Source organism: Rhinolophus sinicus, linkage group LG05 (assembly GCF_036562045.2).
Source record: "Rhinolophus sinicus isolate RSC01 linkage group LG05, ASM3656204v1, whole genome shotgun sequence".
NCBI lineage: Eukaryota > Metazoa > Chordata > Mammalia > Chiroptera > Rhinolophidae > Rhinolophus > Rhinolophus sinicus.
Window position 1 is genome coordinate 140,826,318 of NC_133755.1, and position 22,002 is coordinate 140,848,319.

The window sequence follows — 22,002 nt, forward strand, 5'->3', positions numbered from 1 at the left end:
GCACAGCATTATATTTTACCTTTTTATTCTGACTTGTTTTAGGCTTTGAGGAATTTTTTCGTTTTTTGTGAAGGAGATACAATGGCGAAGACTCAATGGGACACTCATAAAGAGAAGTGTGGACCTTTTCAGAATACCGCTGAAAGTCTTCCACCTCCACATCTCTATCCAACCTGTTTGTCACAAACGGGGGAAAAAAGCTTTAAAAATATTGTTCAGAATTACATGATGAAAATTATGGAAGTCAAAGAACTCTGGCAATTAAATTTTTTTTTTTGGGGTGTGTGTGTGTGTGTGTGTGTGTGTGATGGGTCTTTACCATCAACCACTGTTTTAATCAGAATCCTTTACGTGATTGTTTAATGGATTAATCAATAACTTGGTGCCTGGTACCGGTACATTCTGACATGAACATCTTTCTCTGGCCACACTCTGGATGCCTGGGCTTGCCTCTGTTTTACTTAATCTGTATTGTTTCTCCTTTGCTAGTTCTTGTACTCAGGGATCCTCATTGTCATCAAGGACTTCAATTCATGGCTTTGTCTAAAGGCACACATTAAATTAAGAACACTTTCTTAAACCTCTAACAAGGATTTGGTTATGTTGCTCTGTACTAGATCATTAATAAGAAGAACAGAAATAACTGCATCTAATATTTATAGCTTGCTGTATGCCAGGTGCTTTCTGTACGTTATCTCATGTAATCCTCACAGCAAGCCTACCTGGCAGGCACTATTATTATCTGCACTTTGCAGGTGAAAAAATAAAGGCTTACTTCGCTAAGGTCATACAGAAATTAAAGGGCAAAAAAGTTACACACGAACCCAAGTATGTCAGTTGCTTAAGCACATGGAAGTTTTTAATTCCTATACTTAATGCTTAAATGTCATAGTTCTCAGTTTTAATAATGTAAGTACTTTCATTATTGACCTGATGTTCTTTATCATTCATGCAGATTTATAAAAAATAAAAATATTGTACCTGGTAAAGTAGGCATTACTTATACAGCCGGTGAAATTAGCGTACTGGGGACTGATGGGTGATCCACCAAAGTAAAACTTCTTTTCGTCTGCTTGTGTCTGTCCCGATTTCCCTTTGGTAGGGTTCTTACTCCCGAGCCTGCTCTTATCTACGATCAGTTCATATCTGCAAAGGAAAAAGCTTCTTTACACACCACACAGCTAACATTTTACCTTGAGTTCCATTCTAGGTTGCAGGTTTTCTCATGGAGTTGAAATGGGATATCTGGTTAATGAAAAGATGATGAGTTGCCAGACCCTTTATTAGGCCTAGGATAAAATGGTTGAATATTTCTATATATAGCAAAGACCCTCCAAATCATGACTGGAACTTAAACCCATAAAAGCAAGAAGTTAAGATGACTGGTCATCAGCATTTTGTGTGTGTGTGTAAAAAACAACATATAACTCATGATGATCATTTAATCACATCTGAGGGAGACCATTTTCATTGTAAGGTACATTGAATGGTTTAATCCTGATTTTAAATGGAGTCTAGAAAAGGCCTATTAATGTTTTTGTTTTGTTTTTTAATGTGAAGGCTCCACAGGGGTGGACATAGGAATAGCAACAGTCTACAACAAAGGTTCATTTCGTATCCCAGAAAGCTTTCTTATTATGGAAAAGAAATTCAGTATTACATATGTTAAAGACAGATTTTTCAAATGTGGCCATAAATGCAGCATTCTCAATTGCTTAATTTAAAATCTAAATAAACCAGTATTTGCTGAGCCCCTTCTATGTGCCAAACACTGCACTCTACTGAGTGAGTACTATGTGTAGGCACTTCCCTCAAGGAGATTCTAGCCTATGGTTCTACTGGGGGCAGGACTTTATATTCCTGTTAAGTAATTTTGTAGTGACTTATTTTGCATATCTTGAAAATTAATAGCAAATTTTTAAAAAGGCAAGTAATTCCTTCTACCATTTTTTTAAACACTAGAAAATAAGATAGCCCATCATTCATAGTGGTCATTGGACAGAATCATGCCCTACAAACAAAGCCACCTGATGGAAAGAATATATACGAGGAGCTGTACCTTGTGGGTGAGACAGAGGTGACGATGAAGTGGGACAACCCATCATTGTACTGTTTATCTGCCGACTGCACCTTGATTCCCTTTACATTCATAATCACAGTGCCATTATCCAATGAAATGGAGAACACATCTGACTGAAATGCAAGCACACAGTTTTAAATAGTAAGTCCAGGTATCCCAAAAATGGACACCTTTTCAACATTTACTTAATGATATTGCTGAAAAGAACACCCAGTGCTCAGGAAGTTTGCTTGTAAAAAGAATTTTTATGAATAACAGCAAAAACAAAACACTTGATTGCTTCTATTGGTGTTGTCTATATAATTGGACACATATCATTGGGAAAGGAATCTCTTCTATTTAGAACTGAAAATTTCAGGTAATTGTGTCATGTTGAGAGTTGTCCCAGTATCAGTTACTCTCTCCTCCATCATGTCTTACTTTTAATCCCTTTTGAAAGGAATGTGTGAATCTCTTTGGGGATGTGGCTAGATGACTAGGCAAAAGTTAATCTGCTAGTTTGGTGTTTCAAATGTTTCACTTTTCATCTATAGAGGCAGAAGAGAAACAAAAAAAAGCAGAAGGTAACATCTCTTTTTCTGAATTTGCTTATTGTTTGTCTCAAAACATTGGCAAAATAATAATCTTGCTTTTCTTCTCTTATATGGGCACCAAAGTCTATAATTCGTCTAGCACATAACTACTCTTTGTGGACCGAAAGTGTTATTTAATTAATCATGGTAATTTGAGGAAGGTTAGGTGACAGAGGTCCTACAAAGTGCTTTGGGTAAATTCTCACAGATGCTACTGATTTAAATTCAATTCAATGTAAATGTGACAGGTAATAAGTATGAAAAGTGAAAGCTGCTTCAATAAATTATATTATGATCTGGTCCATTAGTGTATCTGTATTGGTGATGATCTTTTCCGAGATAAGTCACTTGAACTTTAGGGTCACCAAACCTCTATAGATATTATTTTAATCTTGAAATAATATATCTTTATAAGCTGAGCTCAAGTGTTCAGCAAATGGAAGAACAGTGAAGTATGTTCTTTTTACTATTTTATAAGTGAAATCATACAAATGTTTGTTGTTAATATACACATTGCAGTTCTTAACATATTTTGTGCCATGGACCCTTTGGCAGTTTGGTGATACATATGGACTCCTTCATAAAATAATGTTTTAATATACATAAAACAAAATGTGTAGGAACACAAAGGAAACCAATTACATTGAAATATAGCTTCAAATATTAAAACAATAAATCTGTGATATAGTAGTATATGTACTTCTTTATTAAGGCATTACATAATATAGTAGTAGATCTAATAACTACTGTAATTTAGAAGTAGCAATGAGCAAAAATTATATTTTGACATATCTGTGACAACTGTAATATGAAATGAAAAATATTTGCGATTTTTGTTAATGGCAAAGTTACAGGTACTGCTAATATTACTGAGATTTGTTGCTGACATTCACAATTGAAGAAACTTAAATTTTATAGAAAATAAAGATGTCATTTTTTCCCCACTCAAGTCAACAGACCTTCTTCATGAATTCTTTCATGAATCCCTGATGGGTGGGTCTGTGAATCCCAGGTTAAGAACCACTGATGTACAATATATATATAATATTTTATAAAGTGTCTGGAATGAGACATTCTGTGTCTGTACATGTAAGTCAAAATTAATCTGAATCAAAAATCACTTTTTATGTGCTTGAAAGGATTTTTAATAGACAAAACAATTATCACAAAGAAGTTTCCTCAGGGAAAAACAAATACTTACCCCTGAAGCATAATAAAATAGTAACCCACTTGGTTGAAACGTTTGGAAATTAAAACCTCCTTCAAAGCCATCAAAGAAAGATATTTTATGAGTTGAAGCAATGAAACTCTGTCCATTGAAATATGCTCTGCGAGATATCTGTGTGCCAAAAAAAGTGAATTTAGTGTTTTTGATAATTATCAAATGCTTAAATGTGAATTTCTCACATACAAAGGCCTTGTCTGCTAGTTTCTATATTGATAGTCTTTTTAAACTTCTGGTTTACACTAGAATTCAGGCATGTTAGCCTTCCTTCTGTGTGCCTCTAACAGTTGGGGTTTTAGCTTCTCCACTTCCTCCACCCTGAGTGAGTAATAATACTTACACAGCCTCTCTGGGCCTTGGAAGCCCCAGCTGTGGAAAACTTGGCAACTGGACAAGTCACTTTCTACTTAATGATTTTTCTTTCTGCTGGTGGCAGAAAGGAGCCCAAAGTATGTCTAGGATTACAGAGAAGCTAAAAAGAGCTTTTTTCAGCTTTTGTGAGTGGTAAGTTTTGTGTCTATTTTTAAAAAGCTTTTGATTGACTGCTACTTACTAGAGAGTCTTCTGGGCATCCATAACCAATTCCCAGGGTTTCCGTCTGCTCTAACAAATTGAAATCTTTCTTTTGGAACTGGAAACCCTTCATGCATCCTCTGAAGTTGATATCTAGGGGAAGGTGTGCTCTTAGGGTCCTGGAAAAGAAAATTAGTCTTCACTGATACAGCCATGATGATGATGTTACCCTGTATATGTAAGCTATGAAATTTAATTTTATTTATAATCATTTACAAGTGATATACTTAAAGGTCAAAAGTGGTCAACTCTTGGCAATTTCACATGGTTTAAGCTATAAAATTAAACTGAGAAATATTAAATTTTTTCTTATGTCACAACTGGTAAGTTAGGATTTGAACCCGGTCATCAGTCTTCCACTAATCTACTTGGGTCATAAACTTATCTTTTTGGCTTTATTTGCAACACACTATAATCAACTAAGGCTAGAGTGAACGTAGGGCCTTTGGATCAATAGGAACGTAAGAAATCCTGTATCTTTAAGATCAGGGATGGCATTTTGCTCAGTACTGTAATCCTGGTACTTACTATCATGCCCGGAATATAGGAGGTGCCCAAGAACATGTTATTGGATATTGAACAAATATGAAGTTAGTTTTGATCAAATTACAATGGTTTCAATGTATTTTAGATGACTACTAGCCAAACGAAGTGGTAACAGTTCCCTATATTCTGCTCTGAGAAGATCACACCCCGAGGGCCATGCTGATTGACAGACTGGGGTGCATACAATGGCAATCACAGTGGTTTAGTGTCCAATGTGGCAGAGCTGAAGGAACTGAAGAGGCTATTGAGTTTGGAAAGGAAGCTTGGGGAACCTTTTAAACATATGAAGCATTGTAACATGAAAGGGCAGGAGCTGGCACTAGTTGTAATTCAATATAAGGAAAAGCTTTCTAAAAATTGAAGTAATGAAAAATTGGTATATATTCTTTTGCCTTTAGAGGTAATCATAGATACATCACTAAATTTATTGGAGTTGTGAGGGCTAAAGGAAAAGGGGCGTCTATAAATGGATGAGAGGTTGAACTCTATCAGCAAGTCTCAACCCTGGTTGCACAGTAGAATTGCCTGATTGGGGAGGTTTTTTGTTTTTTTAAAAAAATATTACGTTATGGCCTTATCCCAGAGCATTGGTAATTTCTGGAGAGTGGTCATGGGCAATCGTGTTTATGAAAGCTCTCCAGGTTATTCTAATGAGAGCTAAGGTTGAGAAACATTGGGCTGGAATATCCTAGATTTGTCTCTAGTCTTAAAGGTCTCTGATGCTATGAACTGATTGTAATAAGAGACAGCCAAATTTTTGAATATATTAGAATAATGTTTTGCTATACATAATTCAGAACCCCTTGGATAAGCTTAAAAATTTTACCCTCAGATGCTAATTAAAAACTCAGACTAAGTTTAAATTAAGACTAAAACAAAAGTAAAGGGACATAATTAAAGAAACCTGTAGATCACATCTAGTAGATGCTAATTTAAGGGGGACTGGCAGCAGAGGGCCCAAAGGTAAATGAATGTGTGTGTGTGCGCCTATGTGCATGGGGAGAAGTAGCAAGTGGGGGTGTTAAAACCTTTTACTAGGCCTCTCCTGGGTGCTGAATACTCAGACCAGTACATTGTTAGGAACAAACAACCACTTAACAAATAAACTTACCTGGATTGTAAGATTTCTGGGGGTGCCCCTCCAACGTATATGTCCGTAAAAGGTATTTTCATCTTTTCATTGTCCATGCTTTTGACATGTCGTCTGTCAACTACCAAAATCATTTTCTTATCATTGTGGTAAATGATTGAGATCTGGGAGAAATAATATGAAGTCAGTCTTGATCACTGCTTAACAATCAACTTTATTTACTTATATTACTGTGGTTAAAACAGCTGGCCTTCCATGTTCTTGTGCTTGTTCACAAAATGGGGGCTAGACTTTTCCTTTCTTCCTCATAGACATGAAAACTTACTTATATAAGCAGAAGTTCACATTTCCTGGAGGATTTCCATATGGAGAAGAGGCTAGCCTAAGAAAAATTTTGTCATGAGTCCAATTGCTTTCTTTGGCACCTTTGAGGTAATTTGGGAAAGAACTATAAACAGGTACCTTCTGGAGATGAGACGGCAGGTGTTATTTTTTGGTGACATAGTGAGAAGCTTTAAGCTGTGAAAATGCTAGTTAGAGAAATAGTTAAAATAATATTTTATTGTAAACCATCCTTATGGAGGCTATGGATTTTTAACTGAAATGAGAAATATAGCCTCTTACTCTCTGCATTTCAGTTCAACTTCAAATATATGCCTTTTATACGTTTTTATTAAATAGCACATTTAAAGTAGTTAGTTGTTAATGAAAGTAGATAAAATATATTACCAATATACTTCACAACTGTTTCAAGACTAAAGAGCATTCTTGTGGGTTCTCTTTATAAGGAATCTCTGTTAGTATTTTCTAAGTTATGGATAAAGAGTTTAAAAAGAAATTATTTACTTATATCTACTCTTTTTACATTTTGAGGGGCTCAAAACATAAGTAAACAAATGGCCGTGCATCTCCACGATGGCATTTTCAACAAATGTATAGAAGGATCTAGAAGAGTGCCTTTGTAATCAAGATATTGAGCAAAATAGGAGACTTTTGGTCAATGAAGCAACTGAAATGAATATGTCGGGTGAGTCTTTTTCAGAAAGGTCAGTATGACAAAAACACCCATTCTCTTAAAGCAAATGTTATCCTGGAGTTAAGAAGATGAGGGTGAGGTTTCAGTTTAAGTTCCCACCTGTCTAGTTTGAACATCTGATAAGATCAATAGATCTCAGTGCAAACAAAACAAAATAAACAAACTGCAGTGATTCGTACCTCATGGTATTTTGCATCATTAATTTGAGCTTTCTTCAACGTGTCTTCAAGATGAACGGGGCCATTGCTAAACCCAAAGTCATAGAACACATGTAGGTAACCATTGCGCATTTCCAGGCTGAAAAACATACTCTGCGGAGAGAAAGAAGTTATAAGATGTGAGCATTTGCTATTATGAAAGTGCAGATTTAGCTGAATTTGAGAAATAACATTGTGTTCTTTATTATCGAAATTGAAGACTAAGGAAGTCTCATGAAATTCCTTTTTTACTACTGAAAGTATGTTTTAAAATTATTTGTTCAGTTACAGTTGACATTCAATATTATTTTATATTAGTTTCAGGTCTACAGCATAATGGTTAGACATTTTATAAAAATTTATGCACTGATCCCCCCTAATAGTCTAGTACCCACTTGGCACTATACTGCAACATTACTGACTATATTTCCTATGCTGTACATTTCATCCCCATGACTATTTTGTAACTGCCAGTTTGTATTTCTTCATCCCTTCACCTTTTTCATGCAGCTCCACAAACCCCCTTCCCTCTGGCAACCATCAGTTTGTTCTCTGTATCTGAGTCTCTTTCTGTTTTGTTTGTTCATTTATTTTTTTCTTTAGATTCCATATATAAGTGAGATTATATGGTAGTTTTCTTTCTCTGTCTGACTTATTTCACTAAGCATAATACCCTCTAGGTCCATCCATGTTCTCACAAATGGTAAGATTTAGCTCTTTTTTACGGCTGAGTAATATTCTGTTATATATTATGAAATAAAAATCACAACTACATCTGCAGTTATGTCTCATATTAAGACACTCAGGTGTTAATATTTACACACGATTTAAAACAACTGTCTTCTATTATTTTTATGTACTTAATTAATGAAATTTATTAATTAAAATCTTGAAAACAGTATTATAGGCCATATGTATTCAACTGCCTTTTCTTTAGGAAACATTTGAAAGTTACAGCAAGCCAATAGGTCTGACTGCATTTCATTTTAAGAGGAAAATTGGTAATATTGAAAACAAATTCCAAAATATGCTGAAAAGAGCCTTAAAAAATTATCAGCAAATATGGATATAAGAAAAAGAAGGCCATTTCTGTATTATTGTGAAACACTGGATCTATGTAAATAAATATGAAATTATTATGTACCTGGACCACATGATGTTTGAGAACCAGAGTAATCGTGTAACACTCAAGGCATTTACTGGTCAGCCTTGCTTGTTTCAGAAGATAGTTCATAGATACAAGAATTCAATGGATTTGAAAAATAACGTATGATAGTAAAGTCCATATTTTGGAGAAAGTGATCTGAGTGGAGTTTGTGTACTCTTGAGAATGTGGAAAACAATCCATTGGGGGATAGAAAGAAAATATTTCAACTTTTATTTATATTCATTTTAAACCTCTAAAATAGAGAAACTAGTTTCATATTTAATACATGAATTGACCTGACCTCAGGACTTCATTTTGTCCTTTGGATGCATTTTCATAGGATTTATACAGTATGCGAGACTTCAAGAGTAGAATTCCATGCTTGAAGGCGGAACCCCCTCACCTATTTCTTTGCATTTAGTCCACTGCAATTTACTTCAGTTTATGTGTTACATGGATTTATAGGTGAGATGACTTAAGTAATAGAATATTTACAATGATTTTCTATTGAGATGCAGTGATGTGACAATCCTTTGAGACACATAGATGTTTGCAGATTATGTCCTCAAATTATTAAAATTAGTTGGAAGAGTTATGCGTTTTTCTTTACAAAATGAATTATTATAAATTTGTTGACCTTTATTTGTCAACAAATGTCTTTCAGTAGTATGAAATGTACTAATTATTTTTAAAAAACATACTTGACCTGTCATTTCAAGGTAGGCAGTATTATAACAATGGATGAGAAAGTAAATTTTTTTTGAAGAAAGTTGCACACTTTCTTGGAAAGATGGTTTTTAAAAATATGTTCAAAAATGTTTCTATTGTTAAATGAACTTGTTGATGAACACAATGTAAGTGTACTACCAATAAAAACTCTCATCTCTGCACTATTAAAACATTTCTGGAAAGAAATTTCTAACCTCTTTAAAAATGTTTCGAATGAAAATTCTCAATGGTCTTGAACTCTTTTGTTAAAGTTTACAAAATGACATAATATCTGATTAGCTTGCAAGAACTGACATTAGGAAAGATGGAAATGTCCCAGCCAAATTTCAAAGGCAATTTTTGCCAGCTGGTGAATGAGATTCAAAAATGGTATCATGATTTAGTAAGCATAGCCAATGATACTTTTTTACATTTTTTTTTATGAGGTATGTTGTCCAGTTATGACAGCTGATAAAATTTAGTATTGAAATAAACTGGACTTAGGACAAGACTTTTGAATCACCATATCACAAAGAGTTTAACGAGACTTTCAAAAATACTTAAGCACATTTAATTACATTGTTTTTATTAATGCTGTTATTAATAACTACTTTTGTATCACTAACAAATAAAAATAATTTTATTTCATTTCATCTTTATTTTAAAATAAAATTTATTTCTATTTAATATTATCTTTATATAAATTATCTTTTATTCCTAGTTTTGAATATTATATCCATTTATGGTATAAGTATATCATTAATAAAGGAATGTATATATATATATATATGTAGTATATATGTATACACACATATATATATATATAATAAACATACAAATTTTTTAAAACTGATTAGGGCATATGATTTTTTACTAGTTAGGGCATATAATTTAAAAAGTCATTGTAAAATTTTGTTAGACACACTGCTTAGCTAGATCTTGGCACTGATTTTTCTCAAAATTCCCTCAGTTTACTCAAGAGGAGGTATTTAATATACATCAAAAAATGTTGTGCAGGGAAATGCATTTCAGGGCTGCTTTTATTTATTGCTGACATCATTTCCCTGAAGAAAAAAATACCCAGTTTGGCTTCCTAAAGCAAAACTTCAGTTTGATGGCATGATACTCTCAGCTTGGGAAGGACCCTAGAAACATGCATGGTAGAAAGTAAAGCAAATGAAGGAGAAGATGCGGGTCTTTATTTGCACTCACTCCATTGACCATCAGCAGCACCAGCCCATTGTCAGCTTGTGTTCGAACTTCTATGTCCAGACGAGTCACCTGGCCCAGTTTCCCTCTCCTGGTGATATCTCTCACCACGGCATAACTAGAGCCATCGAAGTAATAGCTGGCAGCCCGACTCTGAGTGAAGGCCAGTTTATCTCTGAAATAAAAATACAAGGATCATATGAACATTATACTTTGTGTTGTGCTTTTTAAGTGAGGCCCTGTTAACCCATTCGCATGACATCTTTCTTAGGCCTTACAGCATTTAAATGAAGTCCTGATGTCTGTGTGGGAGACATAAATAAGTATTGGTAGGTAAGTTAAAGCAATTGTTTCCAATGGATTTCTTCCCTCCCCTATGTGCTAAGACAACGGAAGTCTCTAGTGAAACCCCAGTCTCTTGAATCCTAAATCAAAACTGCAAACAAGTTGTTCAACACTTTTTATAACTGTATGTGCTCATCTGTGGTAGAAAAGAATTGAAAAGGTTTTTGCAGGCATGATTATCATGCAGTTTCAAAATTGGTTTATCCCGAAGAAAGATTGAGAACCTACATATTGACCCACACTTGTCTCACCTGCTGCGCTTGCATGGCCATCAAAGTCTTTAGTCCTCTTAACACTTTCTTACCTGGCACAGGGCACTGATTTGGAGGGATCCATATTATAGATGTGCTTAAAGTTGTACAAGCTGATTACATCATTATTCAAAGTGGCCAATTCCAGGCAGCCAACAAAGCCAGGCAGGTTTAGGCTGGCAGGAGGCTGTGCAACAGACAAAGCAAAATCAACTGTCCCATGATCACATTTCACCAGGGTGAACCAGAACAGGCAATGAAACAAATAGCACGCTCATGGGACATACTCATTGGTATAATGTTTTTCTAGACCTAACTTTGTGACTATTCTATGCTAAATCATTTAGATAAACAATGGCTTTGCAGTTGTGTATATCTGAGTAGAGAGGGTGGGATTTATTGAGCATATACTATGTGGCAGTCACACACTGGACAGTGAATTGATGACCAAAATCAATCTTCACATCAGCTCTGTGAGGTAGGTATTCCTCTTCTTTTATAAATAGAGGGAAAGAAATTCTTAGAGAAGTTTAATAATGTGCCTGTAACTAGTAAATAACAGTCCTGGAGTTGAAATTCTAGATAGACTCTCTATCCTCTTGAGCCTTCCTTTAACTGCCTTTCATCAGGTCTCATCCTCTACCCTAGATCCCACCCATTCCCTCATCTCAGGTATTTTATTTCACGGCTATATTGAGACAACTGAGTTTTTGAAACTGTCATCTGTGAACCTGAAGACTAGATACACACCCACGAGGTACAGACACTCCTGCAGTGGGTGGGGGTAATACTAATTCCATATGCACATATCAGATTGAAATAAATTGGTAGTCAAGTATTAGTTATAGCTTGAAAGCATTTGACACTATGAAAATATGTGTAGCAGAGACCAGATTTATATACGAGATTTATAGATTCTGGTTCAGAATTCTACCACCTACTGAGCTAAGCTCTTTCTTAAAATATTAAAGTTTCTATCCCACTTCCAAATCATCATAGTTATTATGGATTTTCAAAAACAATCATGGTAGACTTGCAATAAGTCAAAACATAGCTGGATAACTTACCTTGAAGTTGGAAGGCACACCGCCAACATAAAACACAGTGTCCTCGGGCTCCAGATCCAACAATGAGTCATCTCCCGCAAATTCCCCTTTTTTAATAAATTTTTCCTCTGCGGTGCTGCTGAGACTTGGGACTGTTAAAAATACCTTTCCGTGTTTTCCTACCCTGTTGAGAAAAAATTTTTATTCTTTATTTGCCAGGTAATTTATAGAAAATGTTTTTATTTTTAAATGTCAAATGTTAATGCTCCCCTGTCACAGAATAAATGATTTGATTTTGTCACATTCATAAGCATTTATAGACTGTCAACAACCAATAAGGAGGGGAGAAAAAAATTAATTCATGGATTGGCCACATAAAAAGATCTAATAATCAGATTGCTATTTGGAAATGATGGCTATTTTTTCTAATCTTTTGTTTTCCACTAAGGTATTTGAGAAGGAATACAGGAATAATGGAAGAAACAGGAAGAATAGAGGGAAAATGCTACTTAACAACACACACAGGAAGATTGTGAGAGTGTGTGAGTGCATTCAATAGATTTATCATCAAATGTACACATAAGCCCACGTCACGGATTCACTTTACCTTTCAATCTTGACAATGCTGAAGTAAGCAGGCCAGGAACTCACAGGCTTGGAGTCCAGGGGAATCTCTACATCCTTCGTTCCCAAATTATAAACGTACACCAGGTTATCATTTTTGATTGCAAGACCCATGTACTCTTTTTTGGCCTGAAATGTCAAGAAGTCACTTAAATAAAATCCAAACGCATGAACATCATCTTTTGTTTTCATTTCTTTAAAGGACAATCAGCAATCTCAATGCTGGGCTATATGCAAGGCATATCTGGCCTGAATTGTCACCAAAGTTTTTCTCAGACCGGGCAGTGCTTCTTTCTTTCTAGCCTCGCTGTGGCTGCATCAGTCTGCTGCCACCCTGGGCTTGTCCAAGTGCATCTGGACCAGGAGGCAAGCAAGGGCAGGCTTGTGGACATTTGAGGGTTGCCAGGAGTATGCTAACCGTGTTTAGTTAACCCAGGGATACAATGCAGCATGCCGACACTCACTGCTATGCATCTTCAAACAGGGATCAGCCTCAAACGTCATCGCCTCTGTACGCTGAAGGTCTTGAAGTGCTACATTCAGACTCCTCAAAGTTAGCAGTGTGAGGTTGATATGAAGCAAGCCCAGAAATATCTCACACAGGGAAGGAATTACTTGTCCTTAAATCACTACTTTGGTCTTGGCACTAAAATGATCTATATACCTTTTGAATTACCAGAATGGGAATTTTGTTGTTGGCATAGGTAGCTTTGTTCTAAGGCAAGAGAAAAGCACCTATGGTTCCTTTCAATAGTATCCCTTCTTTTAAAACCTCATGTTCTTACATTTTTGCTTCCGAGGTACAGGATAAACTGATCTGCAGTCTCAGCTGGTTCTGGCTGCTTCACAGAAGGAGGTTTTATGTACAGGCTCAGGGATGTGAAGGTCTTTAAGTCGTCCACGCTGGTTCTGGGGTGCACTTCGACCGCCGACTGTCCATCAAACATCATGGAGACTTGGATCTGGAGTTACAAAATTCCTCGGTTAACAGTACTCTGCAGAAATGTGCACAGTGCTTTCTCATGGTTCTCAATGGGCTTCCCTCCTTCCTGATGGGGTCCCTGAGCTCTATTCTCTTCTATGCTTTTGTTTGCTTATGGCCTCACCTTGTTGGAGAGAGGATTTAAGGCAGATTGCAATACAATAGTTTAAATTTAAATTGAGGTGAAAGAAAGCAAAAAAAAAAAGGTGACAAATAGGTCAAAGAGTAAGAATAAATATAGATTCCACAATGGACTACATACTTGGTTGGGGTGAACTAAACATCTTGAAGGGATACTTGTCAGTTACATAATTCACAAGACCTATACAATTAACAACAATGAATTGATCAGGAGAAGAAAACTAATCTTGGGTACTACCACGGCTAAGAATTTCTCCCCAGGGTCTTCCAAAGAGGAGCATGGGGTGATGCTGTAAGCAACACCCTCGACCACATCTGGCAGTTGAATGATAAAATATATTTACATCAATTAATTAATATTGATTTGGTTAACTAATGGTAAGTGAGCTCAGGATTATATTTCCAGGTGCCTAGAGTGCAGTTGTCCTATGTTGCCAGTTGAGTAAGCATCATTACATCTTAATAAATAATCAAGCAGTGTGTGGGATTCATGTAAAAACTGAGAAGGATGTATACCTGCACAGAAATACATTGGGGAGCCCAGTGAGCGCCAAAGGCATTGCCAAGACTCTCTTTAGAAAATGGTTTTAGGTGATTGAGGCCTCAACGTTCTACTCCATATGAATAAAATTGCCAGAAAGCACTTACAGAAACCTAGCTTTCAAAATGCCGTTCGTTGACAATAAACCTTTTTTGAAATATTCTCTAAGAATATAAAAAAGGTAGTTTATGGTATGGGATTAATTATCATATATCATTTAAAAGGTGGGCATATTTACCAATCATTATCTCCTTCATCACAAAATAATTGATTTCCAACTCTTCTTTCTGTCAATAATTAGGGCCAACAGTCTGTTCAGGCCAATTCTCAGTTGAGAAATTAAGCCATATAACTTAGTTGTAAAAAAATGCTGCTGGTCTATAAATCAATAAAAAACAAATTTAAACGAAGGCCAAGAATAAGCCCTGTTTTGCCACATGGAAAATGTTAAGTGTGGTGTCAGGATACGTTCCTACCAACCCTTGCACTAGCCATGGTGTTGCTGCATTGCTTCTGTATCAGGCTCAGAACAGGGTCTTTCGTGAGGTTATTCACTTTAGCTGGGATGTGAGTCCTCAGTTAAGCCTGTGGAGGAGTCAGTAAAAGCTTCATATCATCTATGCTGTCTGTACTGGAGAATTCTTTGAAGAGGTAGATGGACAAGATTATTCCATATAGTAATTGGACTAAAACAGCTGCTAAAATAATGAATAATAATAATAAATTGAGTCTTTTATTGTGGTTGACTTGACCTCATTTCTTGTGCTCTATGAGTTTTGTTGACTAAGTTAACTTGTGGTCCTTAATCTTGGTTACACAGTGGAATCACTGGGGAAATTTAAGAAAATACAGGTGCTGAGCCCTTCTGCTAGAGAACCTGATATATTGCTTTCAGCTTGGGACCAGGAAAGGGTTTGGTTTCCAGAGCTCCTCATGTGATTCTGATGAATAGACGGAGCTGAGAACTACTGAGCTGGATGATACAATAGGATGGTTCTGGGCTCTGGAAGCTGCTCTAAGAGTTGGAGCTCAGCTTCATATTCTCATTATCACTGAGTGACTGATGATGACACCTTCCAGAGGTTACCTTGCTGGCGACACTTCTGGTCTGAGCAATGAGCTCTCGGATCCTCTGGATGCTGGTGGAAACGTTGCTAGCAGGCCGCTTCTGCTCGACCGTACGAAGCTGATCCAGGAGCTGAGGGACAACCTCTGTCAGATTTCTTACTGTAGTTAATAAAAATTAATCACTTGAGTAAGTATGTCAATAATAAATGTATTTCAGAAATCAGGTGAAGAGACAACAAACACATGGTTACTTCTGATAGAACTACAAGAAATTATTTTTAATCCTGCAAAATTAATAGTGAATCCCAAAACATGGATGGTCAATTCCTAGTCTGTGGCATTTAAAGTGAATATTAATCTATACATTGTATGCAAAGCAAGCTGACTTAGAATGTACATGTCCAAAGGGCAGGATCCACAACGAATACACAGATGTTCCATTCACCACACAGGACAGGCTCTGTTTGCATTTCTCATACAACTTATACAAAAAATAAAACACAAAACAAAACCCAAAAAAACAAAAATGCTGGGCCGAAGGAGGTAAAAGAGTTATTTTCTAGGACGCTCATTCACATGTCACACTGCTGCTGTAATGGACCCAGCAGAGGCATAACTAGATGGGGGAAATGAGGTAGCACACAAAGAGTGGCAGTTGTGCCAAGGCCGGAGTGGGTAGCCATGGGCTATGGTCTCAGACAAAGGTGATGGTCCAATCAGATCATACTGACTTTTTAGGTAATTTTTTTTGGATATATAATGTACAATACTAGAAAAGAGTACAAATCATAAGGCTACAACTTGATGAGAAGTACCCCAAATACAGAGAATAGCATAACTTTTTCCAAAGTCTCACAGACTAGAGCAGTGGTGCTCAATGTGTGTTCCTCAGACCAATGGCATCAGCTGCACCAGGGAACTTGTTAGAAATGCAAATTCTTTGGCCCCATCCCAAACCTAAAGCATGAGGAACTCTGGGAGTAGGGCCCAGATGATTCTGATGCACTCTAGTGTTTGAGAACCAGCGGAATAGAGAATGAATATCTTTAGGGTATGGTCTTCCCTAAGGGCAGGGATGTGGTCTTTGAGCATCAGCAGCTGAACAAGAGCCAGCCTCTTCCTAGAACCAAATTAAACTTCGATTAAGGAGAATATGTCAGTGAGGACCAAGGAAATACCTCTTTTCTGTACTTAGGAAACAAAGTGCTTCTCCAGCACAAAGAATTGAATTTAGTAAAATAATAGCAAGTATCAGTTTATCGTATTGATTAATACAGAGGTAAGTATTTGTTGTTTGGATCACAGATCACACTAGCGATTTTAGAATAGTCTTTAAAAACAAGAGGTAATAAAATACAAGGGGTGTCCAAGAAAACGTATACACATGACTTGTATTCATTTTTTGTTATCGGAATATATTGAATATTACACTTTTAATATAATTTTTTCCTTTCTGAAAATGTGTATATATTTTTTGGTACCTCTTTACATTTAAAGCACTACATTAAAATTTTGATTATGGAAATGTGTATAAGACAGGGTTCCCTGACCTCAATTCTCTCAGAGAAAGGGAGCCACCTTATATGAGTCTCTATAAAGTTTCTTATATCATGGTATGCTCTTTCATTTACTTTGTTTTGAACTGCAAAATGCTATCGCTATTTAATGAAAACACAGTAGCCTGAAACAACTTCAATTAGTGCTAGTCCTGGAGGCTTACTGAAATAACCGGTAGGACTGAAAAAGGAGAGAAAATAAATGGACAGATTTTGTAAATATTCCTGAGGCAGTATCTTCATAAATGTAAATGTTGGCTGTCATAGAAGCAAATCTTTTAAACACTAAGTTTTAAAAGCAATTAAGTGAGTGGTTACATGGAAGAACTCATGATAATACCCTTAAAATGAATATAAAACAGCTGTCTTCCTGTTATTGGAATGAATATTTATGACCTGTGATAAACTTTCTAGTGACAGATAAATCATATATGGATTAATAAAGTTGTTTCTTAATTCAGGTGGAAGTGACGGTGATATGGTCTGCAAAAACGTGGTGGACTTGTACACCTGAAACTAATATAATATTGTATGTCAACTGTAATTGAAAAATAAAATTAAAATAAAAAATAAAAAAAACAAAACCATGTTTGAGAACAGAAAGTTCTAGTCATGACAAAAATGTTGATATTTAAGAGGTATGAAGAGACAATAAATATATGAGACTGGAAAAAAGAAAATTTCCCAAGTAATATGTAATTTAATATCTGTGCATAACCAAATAAATTAGGTAGACATCAAAATATTTCATTTTCAGTGCTATAAATTTGTATCCAAGTTGGCCAACAAACTGTTCTTAGTGAGAAACTTCAGTTATGTTTGGCCATATTCAGTACATGTTGGTAGTAACGTGATTTTTGGGGGTAAGGATAAAGCAATACTGTTTAGTAAAAGCAATGCTGTTCAAGAAATGTTTTTTTCCTTAAAGCAAACCAGTATTTTGTTAAGATTATTTACTTTAACATGTGATTGATCTTCTTCCCCAAAGGATTAGTCTTACATTGAGAAAAACAAGTGCTACCATTATTTCACATAGAAAAAATATGACTCTTAACCAATCTATCGAGTGTTTATGTGAAATATATATATTTCATATGTACACACACACATATATATGGGTAGATGAACTGAAAAAGTTTTTCTCCTTTTCGAAGCTAACTTCTACATTATTGCAATATGAAACACAAATGAAGAAAATTCCTTTTTAACAAAAGATGTGTAGAGTTTAATGACCAATTCCTCAACTGGATGCAAATGGAGAAATTTCTAAGCAATACCTGCATCTCTGGCTGAGTCCACTGCAGTGTTGTAAGCAGAAGAGTCGAAATTTTGAAGATTGTGTGACCAGTTGGTTAGCTTGTTAGCCATTGGGGCTGTAGCCTGCTGGACTTCCATCGTCGTCTTGTTGGCTTCTGCAGTGATGAGCTTGGACTGACCCAGGCGCTGTTGAGTGTCACCTTCACACAGAGCACAAGGACATTCACTTTGCAGAAAAGCAGGACATTTGTTGGAAATATTAACAACCATTTAATCACTGGGTGAAACAGACCTCACATTTTGGGCTTTTAAGCCAATTAAGATCTTTAAATATATGTTAATTATGGTGTAAATTAGATGCACAAGAAAATTGTAAGCAGTATTAAGTGAGCTTGAAAAACTCTGAAGTCTCATTAAAATCATGTAGCTCACTTAAAACATTTTCAAATTAGACATAAATTAAAAAAAAAGAGCAATTACTATTTCTTCAGGTTAGCAACCTGGTGAGAAAAAGCCACAGAAAATACATGCGATTTTAACTCATAAAATATTTATGTCTGAAATTCATTGCAAGTATCACTTTTAAAGAAAGGTAGTTTTGAACAACAAAAGCAACTTTAAAAAGAGCGTCTAGTAAAATGGTATTTTTATTAAAAAGTTATGTATTCAAACTACAAACAAGTTTACAACAAAATGCTTTGTTACTGAGTAGTGAGATTATAAAATGTTTTTCTTCTCTTGATCTTTCTTCCTATCTGTTTTTTGTAATTTTTCTATAATGGTCATGTATTACTCCTATAATAAAAATGAAAATCACTCAGGGGAGGTTGTAGCTTTAATTTTTTCAAAGAGAAGAAACATTTAATTCAACCTCATGCTCTGAACTCTGATGGTAGTAGTGGTGAATCCTGCGTCGGCTTCTTTTTGCAGTGTACCTTTTGGAGCAAGTTCCCTAACCTTGACAAGCCTCAGGATTCACATCAGCCTGAAGGTAGTGGTGATCCTTTCCCACATCAGCTAATATCTGCAAAACACAGCCCGGTACCTAGCTCTGGTGGTGCCGACAGCAGGGACTCTCAATGGGTGATACCCTCCTGACCATTACTGTAGCCAGATTTGCTCCGTGTAGTAAAACACCCACATCCAGTCGTCATGTTTTAACTTTCACTGTGCTGGCGAAGGCACATCTGCTTCCAATCACATCTTTCTAAATACCTCTATAGCCCCAGATTAGGCAAGATGAGAGTTTTGTTTCTCTGTTTGGCTTTTTGGTCCACTCGCTTGCACTACAAGAATGACTGGGCATGTAACAGAGGGCAGCAGTTCACAGTTGGGGCCAGAGAAACCCAATAACCAAATTAGGGCATATTTGTTAATGAAGAGGAATGTTCACAAGAAAGTAGGTTACCAAATAGTACGTATAAGCAATATGATTCTTTCAACACACACAACACCACACACACACACACACACACACACACACACACACAAATATTGGAGGAAAATGCTATCCCTAGTGGTCACCCTAGGTGGTGTGATGACAGCTTTTATAAATATTTTTCAGGATTTTGTTGTGTGTGTGTTTGTATGTGAGGAACATAGTTTCTTTTGCCATCGGAAAACAGTATTTATTTATAAAAAAATTGATAGGCAAGAATCACCTACTCCTTCCTCAAAGGTTTATCTTAATACCAGTGAACAACCAGATGAGGCTTAAGTTCTGCCGGTGAGCCTTACCTCTCTCTGTGGCTTGCAGTTGCTTAATGGCATCATTCAATCTGTTTCTAAGGGCACTCTTCCTTGCTAGGGCTCTACCCACACGCCTGCTGGTTTCAGCCACGGCCTCCTCGTTGCCTGTGGAAAAGCAGCCAAAAAAAGGACCAGTGAGGCTTCAATTTTTGAATATTATGACACAAAGTATTTTTTTTAGCTCTTTCTTTTGGGTCCTGTGACTGAGGAAAAAAACCCACAACACTGGCTAATATACTGAGAAAAAATATAGTTAACTATATTTGGAGCTCTTGATAAAAATAGGAGAAAGAAAATCTATTTTGGGCTGGATGTTTATAAGAAGAAATGTTTCATAAAAATTGTGTCCTATTTGGAGCTTCTTGTCTTACATAAACACTGTTTTCATTTTACAAATGAATTGAATAGAAGATTCCTTTAAACAGCAGCTTCCTGGGTTTATCATAGATTGCCAACTATTTGATATAGACAATGACGGAGAGGAAAGCTGGGAAATAAAGATGATTGATCACTGAAAGTCATTTAAAAATGAATTAACAGTGATTTGAAATTATAATCTAACTCAGTAGATGAATATGGTTCAATTTGAAAATCTAAATTTATATCATATTGCAAACGCGTATTGTTTCAAGGGAGGCAAGTTCTGAGCCACACAATCCTAACTCCCCTTTGGTATCCCTTTCACAATAAATACATGAAAGAATTTAACCAAACAGATCATGAAATAGGTGACAAATCTACAAAACATTCAAAGTGACCAATGCAGAGAGATTATCTGCATATAAAATATGAAATTTTGAAGAGGTTATCATTCCCAAAATAGAAATGAGGTTTCATGAGGTTCCATAACTCTATAAGGACAGGATTGAGAAAGAAAATACTTTGCAAATTATCAAGAATAAAATATTTAAGTCCCTGAACCATGAAGATCTGCATATCTAGTCTTCAGACACATGAAACAAAAACAATACATAGATATGACAATATTTATTTTAAAATATTTTACTATTAATCTAATTCTTCACTGCTATAACTCTAATTCTTTTCTAAAGAGTATGTTCAAAAGTGGACCTATAAATTAATTAGAATTAAGAAACTTAATAGCATTTTTTATTGCCTTTGTTTATCCAGAAAGCATAAAATAATAATTGCTTTATGGTAATTAAATAGTTAAATATTCTGCACATGAAAAACAAGTGCATTTGTTTTTTATATATTTCTTTGTAAAAAAAAGCAAACATGGTAGACTGGAGATTAATTGCTTTGATAAAATTACGTGAAGTTTTCAGTTTTAGACTTGGTCTTTGTTTTTAGGTGGCAGTTAGAACTTAGCTAGATAATGGATTTCCAATCTCGTTCGTCAATGCTTGAATATCCTTGGGAATGAGTTCATTACCTCAGAGATGAATAATGTTTAGTAAAATTCTGAGTCAATTTGATTGTTTTGAAGAATAACTCACAAGATTCAAAACTGACTAAAATAATTTCATTTTTATTTTTTCCTCCCTTTCTCCCTTTTAGAGGTATTGCTTTAGCAGATGCAAACACCAGCCTTTGAAAATGCTTCTTTCCCTATGGTCATTAGGCTTGTCCTAAATACAGTAAACTTGAAGAACCCAAACTATAAGAAAGTGCAGATAACCAGATGGCTTTGTGGTAGGTACCCTATCCTCCTGACTTTCCCTTCATGTGTCATCATGGGTAAAATTCTGAATAGCCTTCTGGCCTGTCCAAGAAAGGGTAGATTATATGTAATATAGTTTTAGTGTTAAGTATATTTTGTGGGATTCTCTCTTTGAAAATTGGTACTTACAGTAAGTTTCTGTTAATTAAGAGTTATTCTTAAAAACAATTGAATTGACTCAGAATTTCACTAAACATTCTTCATCTCTGAGGTAATGAACTCATTTCCAAGGGTATTTGAACTTTAACTATGATTATCCAGCATGTATGTATATCTTTTACTACATTGAGGGTTTTTTACAAAAAACAACACAAAAAAACCACAATTTATTTTAAAATATCTACTCTTTGCTGTTTTACACCTTGACTCTGAGTA

General features: G+C 35.6%; 1 protein-coding gene across 4 annotated transcripts in view; it reads right to left on the minus strand.

Annotated features, from left to right (window-relative positions):
• LAMA4 (laminin subunit alpha 4) overlaps nt 1-22,002 on the minus strand; it is a 129,135-nt gene that overhangs the window by 17,866 nt on the left and 89,267 nt on the right. For all 4 annotated transcript variants that reach the window (XM_019735050.2, XM_019735053.2, XM_074333455.1 and 1 more), the window contains 15 exons: nt 19,932-20,048; nt 18,215-18,394; nt 15,401-15,540; nt 13,435-13,611; nt 12,633-12,778; nt 12,047-12,209; nt 11,033-11,166; nt 10,387-10,558; nt 7,302-7,433; nt 6,108-6,250; nt 4,431-4,569; nt 3,854-3,991; nt 2,060-2,193; nt 982-1,146; nt 20-173 (listed from right to left, as the gene is read on the minus strand). In XM_019735050.2, the coding sequence (XP_019590609.2) occupies nt 20-173; nt 982-1,146; nt 2,060-2,193; nt 3,854-3,991; nt 4,431-4,569; nt 6,108-6,250; nt 7,302-7,433; nt 10,387-10,558; nt 11,033-11,166; nt 12,047-12,209; nt 12,633-12,778; nt 13,435-13,611; nt 15,401-15,540; nt 18,215-18,394; nt 19,932-20,048 (2,234 nt within the window). The remainder of the gene's footprint in view (nt 1-19; nt 174-981; nt 1,147-2,059; nt 2,194-3,853; nt 3,992-4,430; nt 4,570-6,107; nt 6,251-7,301; nt 7,434-10,386; nt 10,559-11,032; nt 11,167-12,046; nt 12,210-12,632; nt 12,779-13,434; nt 13,612-15,400; nt 15,541-18,214; nt 18,395-19,931; nt 20,049-22,002) is intronic.